Source organism: Rutilus rutilus, assembly GCF_951802725.1.
Source record: "Rutilus rutilus genome assembly, chromosome: 16".
Taxonomy (NCBI): domain Eukaryota; kingdom Metazoa; phylum Chordata; class Actinopteri; order Cypriniformes; family Leuciscidae; genus Rutilus; species Rutilus rutilus.
Window position 1 is genome coordinate 37,036,410 of NC_140224.1, and position 7,500 is coordinate 37,043,909.

A 7,500-nucleotide genomic window follows, 5' to 3' on the forward strand; every position below is an offset into this window, starting at 1 on the left:
TAATCTGTTAAATGTAAAAGCATGATGCCACATTCAACATAAACCATCACTGAGTGCACTTTATGTAATTAATATTGCTGTCAATCCATTAAAAAAATGAACTAATGAACCGCACATTTTTCTGTAGTTCACGCCTAACATTAAAGTTTTAGGCATTCATTTCACCCTAATCTCCAAATGAATATAGAAACATAAAGACAGACAGTATATTTTAAATATTTGTTTGAAAAATGAAAAAAGAAAAAAAGCGGAAAAAACACACACTGTGTTGAACATTAACATGAACGTTAATACTTTAATATTAGCATTAATATCATTAATAATCATCATTAATAATCTCATCAACAACAGGCTGCAGATCAGTTTCACACACATAATATCTGAATACAGTGTGTCTTAACGTTTTGAATTGTGGCCACAAATGTGTCTGATGAAAGACAAATAAATAAATAAATAAAAATGTAACTTTGGATGGAATTAGGCATGAAACTTCTTTTATACAAGAAGGTGAAAAACAAACAAGAGAGAGAGAGAGAGAGAGAGAGAGAGAGAGAGAGAGAGAGAGTGAGAGTGGGAGAGAGTGAGTGAGTGAGAGAGAGAGTGAGAGAGAGAGAGAGAGTGAGAGTGGGAGAGAGTGAGTGAGAGAGAGAGAGAGAGAGAGAGAGAGAGTGAGAGTGGGAGAGAGTGAGTGAGAGAGAGAGAGAGAGAGAGACAGAGAGAGTGAGAGTGGGAGAGAGTGAGTGAGAGAGAGAGAGAGAGAGAGAGAGAGAGAGAGAGAGAGAGAGAGAGAGAGTGTGTGAGAGTGGGAGAGAGTGAGTGAGAGAGAGAGATTACCTGCTCTTGGTTTAGGCATTGATTTTGTCTTGGGGGGCGGAGCCAGCCGTGATGGCGTGCAGTGATTGGTTGACATGGCTGCATGAGAGAAGCAGATGGGGGCGGGGCTCAGAGTTAAACTCATGTCATGTGACTGTTTAGGGGTGGAGCTTACAGTGTTTTAAGCGCTAATTATTCATGATGATCATGTTCTGGTGACTGGGTAAGCCACAAACATACATCATGTGCTTGATGAAGGTGAAGCAACAGCACAGGATGACTGCGTGTGTGTGTGTGTGTGTGTCGTACCTGTATGTGGCGCCGTTGAGCTCAGGATGAACCTGTTGCTCCATCAATCCCCAGGAACCAGAGGACACGAAGAACTCCTTATTAACACAGTTCCTCAGACTGTCTGGAATACGACCTGAGACACACAGAGAGACCAGTTTAATACTGGTTCGTTCTCAAAATATAACTATATTATCTTGATTATACTGTATTATTACTTTGTCTTCTGGGTAAATTTCATCTTCACAAAGCCAGACCCATTCAGTGTGATCCTGATCTTAGAATGTTCTCCTCTGATATAAAGTCCCTTTTTACTTCCTTTAAGAAAATGTCAAAACCTTTCGACTCCAAGGTTTCAAAAACATATAATATCCTTGAGTCTGTTGTAAGGAACCTTTCATTTTTCATATTGACAAAATGTAATTTGTTCATGATTTGAGTGGCCTAATCCTTATAATCTCTTATGATGTTTTATTTATTATTTTTCTCACTGTTAATGTCTGTAACCTTTCATTTGCAATAAAAAACCCTATATTATCGTCCATCTCTAATCTGATAAATGTGACTATAAGGCATGAAGATATTATAAACATTAACATCATGATTTGATGTAAAGCTGCTATGAAACAATGTGTGTGTGAAATGTGTTATACAATATATATCAGTATCTGCGTTTGCCTCCATCTATTCTAATGCAAATTTTGGAAAATCACATGAAAAAAGCTGTCTGGAAATGCCAAGATGCGCTTAAGTTAAAAAATTGAGGTGGATAATATTTTTTCTGATAATGCGCATAAACTAAGATGAAAAAACATTTTCCGGATAAATTGCTCGATCTGCCTCAGCGTCAGCTGTGATTGGGTAACTGGAGTAAGCAGTGGACCAATCACATTACAGCATCTCAAATGTTGGTTTGAGTCGAAGTGTGTGATCAGAGTGATTTGGTTTCATTCCCTCCAGAAGCGTCTCACACTAGGGGTGGGCGATACTGCAAATTTCGGTATCGATCCGATACCAAGTAAATACAGGGCCAGTATCGCCGATACCGATACAGATACCAATACTTTTTCATTTTAAAAGCATGCACTTGAACTTGTATGCACTTTCCTGTGCTAGAGCAGTGTGTCATGATTTATGAGGTGAATGCATCATTAATATGCTAAATCTGAACGTTTTCATGACTACTAAATATTTTGTGATTTGTGCTCTCAACTCGCCTGTAATTAGTCAGTGACTTTTACAAAACTACCCTAATTATAGTAAAAGTACTATTGTACACTAGCCTACTGTTCAAAAGTTTGGGGTCTGTAAGATTTTTAATTCTCTTCTGCATTTATTTGATCAAAAATACAGTAAAAACTGCAATATTACAATTTATCATAGGCTATCTGTTTGCTATGTCATACTAAACTGTAATTTATTCAAGTGATCAAAGCTGAATTTCCGGCATCATTACTCCAGTCATGATGATAATTCATTTTAATATGCTGATTTACAGCTCAGGAAACATTTATTATTATTATCAATGTTGAAAACAGTTTCATATTTTTTGTGGAAACCATGATACATTTTATGCAGAATTATTTGATGAACAAAGTTGAAAGAACAGCATTTATATGAAGTACATTTTTAACAGTGAAAAACCCTTGACTGTCACTTTTGATCAATTTAATGCATCGATCCTTGTTGAATAAAAATATTAATTTCATTAAAAAAATCTTACTGACGTCAACATTTTGAACCGTTATGTACACTTTTGCTTTGTTTATTGCAAAATAACTCCCGATTGTTTCTCTGTCATCTAAGCATTGTAAGCAAGGCTTCGTTTCCCAAACGCACTGGGCCTGTGAGCTCAGCGAAGCACCAGCATCCAACGCTCTCTGTGATTGATTGGTTTCGTCTTGTATCCAGATAGGAGAAAAAGTTCTATCCTACACAATTATCTGCTAACATTCGCTTATTTTTCCACTTAGAAGCTTATTTTACGCACTGAATTGCGTGCTAAATTAATAAAAATTACTGGTAAAAAAAACACACATTTGGATCGATATTTTTGTGAGGATCGATCCTTTTCGATACCACGTCAGTATCGATAGTATCGATACTTCAGGATCGATCCGCCCACCTCTATCTCACACACGAGTGTGTTCCCGAACGCCAGAGAACATGACAGCGTTTACTGTGTGTCGTCTGACGCTCGAGACACACTCGTTTATGATGGAGGGAAAACAGCCCGATTGCAGAAACGTACAGTTTTATTGCATCAATTTCCCAGGAAGTGACGATTTAGTTCTCTTGAACACTTGAGATGGAAACGCTGCTTTTTTCACAAAAATCTGATCTGATGAATCTATGGCACTGGTTTACTCATGAAAGCTGATTGAGAGCTGGACTGAGCTGTATATTGTATAGATCTAGACTGCACACCTGTGATGGCTCTGCGTATCTCCGTGGCGGCGGCTTCTCTCATCTCGAGAGACGCTTGTTCGCTGTACCAGGCTGTGTGTGGCGTGCAGATCAGGTTAGGGGCGTCTTTCAAAGGACCCTGCGCAAAACTACACACACACACACACACACAATAGACTTTCATTTAAGAAATCAGTGCAACATAAATCAAATCTTCTGCTCTGCATTTGTGTCTTTCTCTCACAACAAATTTTTTTTAATGTTTTTGAAAGAGTCTCTTATTTGATGAAAAATACAGTAAAACAGTGAAATATTATTCCACTGTAAATCAGCTGTTCTCTATGTGAATATACAGTAAAGTGTCATTTATTCCTGTGATCTAAGCTGAATGTTCAGCATCATTACTCCAGTCTTCAGTGTCACATGATCCTTCACAAATCACTCTAATATGATGATTTATGATTATATGATAAACATTTATGATTATTATCAATGTTAAACATATTTTTGTGGAAACTGTGATACTTTTTATATTTCAGGATTCTTTGATGAATAGAAAGTTTAAAAGAACAGCATGTATTTGAAACAGAATCTTTTGTAACATTATAAATGTGTTTAATGTCACTTTTGGTCAAAATAAATTAAAGCTAATTAATTATTTGCTAACAACAATACATAATAAAATGACTTAAACTAAAATTAAATATACAAAATATTCAAATAAAAAAGCTCAATTCAAAATATTACAATAAATACTATAATAGTATAAAAAATATAAATAAAAAATAACACTGACGAGGGACACCAGTGACGTAACTATGTAAATAACTGTTAAATATATAGTCCAAATAAACAGTCAACTTACTTTTAATTAGAGCACTAACACAAATAAAAAAAATCATCCAATCTGAACATTATTCCCACCACAAAAGTGCACATTTGTACAGGTTTCCTAGTTGAAGTGGGAATGCTGGGAATGCTGGGATGTCAGATGTGGCGTCACCTGAAGGGTTCGGTCTCGTGAACATCGAGCGCCGCTCCACGAATCCGGCCCTCCTTCAGCGCCTGAGAGAGAGCTTTCTCGTCCACCAGACCTCCTCGCGCCGTGTTCACCAGGAACGCTCCCTGCCGCATCTGACACACACACACACACACACACACACACGTTTACTTAGCTATCTAAATGGGGAAATTCCATAGACGTAATGGTTTTTATACTGTACAAACTGCATATTATATCCCCTTACACTAACCCTACCCATCACACACACACACACACACACATACACTAACCGGACCCCTAAACCTGCCCATCACACACACACACACACATACACTAACCAGACCCCTAAACCTGCCCATCACACACACACACACATACACTAACCAGACCCCTAAACCTGCCCATCACACACACACACACACATACACTAACCAGACCCCTAAACCTGCCCATCACACACACACACACACACACATACACTAACCAGACCCCTAAACCTGCCCATCACACACACACACACATACACTAACCAGACCCCTAAACCTGCCCATCACACACACACACACACACACATACACTAACCAGACCCCTAAACCTGCCCATCACACACACACACACACACACACACACACACACACACACACATACACTAACCAGACCCCTAAACCTGCCCATCACTCAACACTTTATGCATAAGATGGGTGTAATGATCCCGTTTCTCCAGAGGGAGGCGGTAGCAGCCTGCGGGATCACCACTTACTGGTTTAAAAGAATGATTCCTTAAAGAATCATCACTAGCCACTCGAGCTGGTTCACAGAATCACACCGAATCGAACTTTAGTTCCGGGTTGATGATGTGAGAGGAAGGCCGTGTCCGAAATCACCTCCTGTACCCTTAAATAGTGCACTATTTGAGGAGACTGCCAAAAAAAACCTTCCCGTCTCTCTCTTGAATCCGACACTGAAGAGACTTAAACTGCAGTTCATCCTCTGGCCACTAGAGGCCGGCTGCAGAAGAGACTCAATCCCATAGACACGCATGTTAAAATGGCCAACTTTACAGCAGAAAAACACATGTTTACAGTCTGGTGTTAAAAGTGGTTTTGGTCTGTATCGCTAATGTTGCCCTTCATGACGACTGTGAGGGGATGAATATTTGTATAACTCATCCGTTTAAATTATATTAAGCCTTAAAGTTCTGCATAATTAAGGGCGTGGCCACTTGAGTGACAGGTGGATTGCCGCTGATGTCACTACTAGCCGTTTGTCTGCTGTGTGTTAGCGTCACGTCACCTCAGCTAATCCGCCTCACCGCACATTGTCGTTTATCCGGGAGTGGCGCACGGCTAAGATGGCGACGGCCGGCTCCGCCCACTTTGGGCTTCAGAAACACGAGTGATGTCACACACACTACGCACATATATTTTTACAGTCTATGAGAGACAGCCATTTGTAGTGGTGTCCAAAATCATAGTGGACATTATAGAGTGCATTTATTCAATCCCAAAATGCACCGCAATAACGAGCGTTCAACCAGTGTACGCTCAACGGCTAGAGACGATCACCGCGAATGAATTTCCTGCGTCTCGCCAGAAGATGGCGCCCTCAGCTGAATCATCCATCCATCAGTTGGAAGCGATTCATTCAGTTCGGTTCTTTTTGATTCGTTCATTTTGATCCGGTTCAGTTTGATTCAGTGAACCAGCTTGAACGACTACCAGCTTAAAAGAACAATACGTTCAGGATTGGAGCATCACTGTGACTGTGTCGTGCCGTTCTCGTATTGCACAGGAGTGGCACCTGTTTAATGGTGAAGTCGTTGATGAGGTGATGGTTGTGTTCGTTCAGGTTGCAGTGCAGCGACACACAGTCGCTCTGGTACAGCAGGTCCTGAAGTGTGTAAACCCGCTGAACGCCCAGCGATCGCTCCAGCCCGTCCTGCAGGTATGGGTCGTAGAAGATCACATTGAAGCCAAAGACTTTCGCCCTCACGGCGACGGCCTGCCCCGAACGACCTGCGCACACATCACACACACACATCACACACCGCATCCGTCACCGAGGGTCTAGGGGAATTACACTTATCAAGACAGCAGGAATATTAGGCTACTGTCACTTTAAGAGTGAATGCACAGATCTAATATACTGATACTGACACACATGCGTTTACTCTCAACTGTTTACGTTCACTTAAGACGTAACCGACTATGTTTACTGAGATACTCGCTATTTTTATACATAAATGTCAATGACAAAAAATGATCAATCTGTCTGAGATTATACTCGTATACTCGCCAACGCCGATTTTTACTCACATTTGGTACTTTGTGATTGTTTATTTTAGGCCCTGTATATATATATATATATATATATATATGTATTTATTATTAAAGAAAGTCTCATTTACTAATAAAATATATAATATGAAATATTATATTTATTATTGCACAGATTTTTTGGGTTATTCACAGTTACAGATTTTTCATGTTTTTACATTAGACATGTAAATTCAGAGTCTATTTTGTAATTTTATTAACATTTTCCTGTATTTCAAAAATCTGTAAAAAATAAATAAATAAAAAGGCTTGAATGGCAAAACTATTGTAAAATTACAGATTTGCTTTACAGTACACACACAAATATATTAAAAATAAATATGTAATATAATAATTTAAATATTATACATATAATAAAAAAAAAGTTTTTATATTGTTATTATAATAATAATTTGAGATCGAATGAGATCTGATGTCTTTTTTGGCCTGTCTGTACAATATGTTCATACAGTATTACAGAGACTTGCAGCACATTTTGATTAGAAAAATAATATGAAGAAATAATTGGTAATATTGTGTCTTGATTTGCATATATGAGTATCAGACAGATCAGAACTGTTTCTCAATTCTTCTTTATATTCATTAGTAGGGAAGATGTGAAAATGTCACCCCTCGTTACTGTGATTGTGTAGTAAAGACTGAAAACTGTGAAGT

At 38.7% G+C, this 7,500-nt stretch overlaps 2 protein-coding genes across 3 annotated transcripts in view; one reads left to right on the plus strand and one right to left on the minus strand.

Moving 5' to 3' along the window:
- LOC311305824 (alpha-actinin-2) overlaps window positions 1-7,500 on the plus strand; it is a 139,599-nt gene that overhangs the window by 29,787 nt on the left and 102,312 nt on the right. The gene's annotated exons all lie outside the window — the stretch shown is intronic.
- The window catches only part of ctbp2l (C-terminal binding protein 2, like), a 50,182-nt gene that overhangs the window by 1,240 nt on the left and 41,442 nt on the right, over window positions 1-7,500 (minus strand). For both annotated transcript variants that reach the window (XM_084433759.1, XM_084433758.1), the window contains exons 5-9: window positions 6,311-6,525; window positions 4,511-4,641; window positions 3,529-3,656; window positions 1,123-1,237; window positions 835-912 (exon numbers count right to left, since the gene is read on the minus strand). In XM_084433759.1, the coding sequence (XP_084289885.1) occupies window positions 846-912; window positions 1,123-1,237; window positions 3,529-3,656; window positions 4,511-4,641; window positions 6,311-6,525 (656 nt within the window). In that variant the 3' untranslated portion in view covers window positions 835-845. The remainder of the gene's footprint in view (window positions 1-834; window positions 913-1,122; window positions 1,238-3,528; window positions 3,657-4,510; window positions 4,642-6,310; window positions 6,526-7,500) is intronic.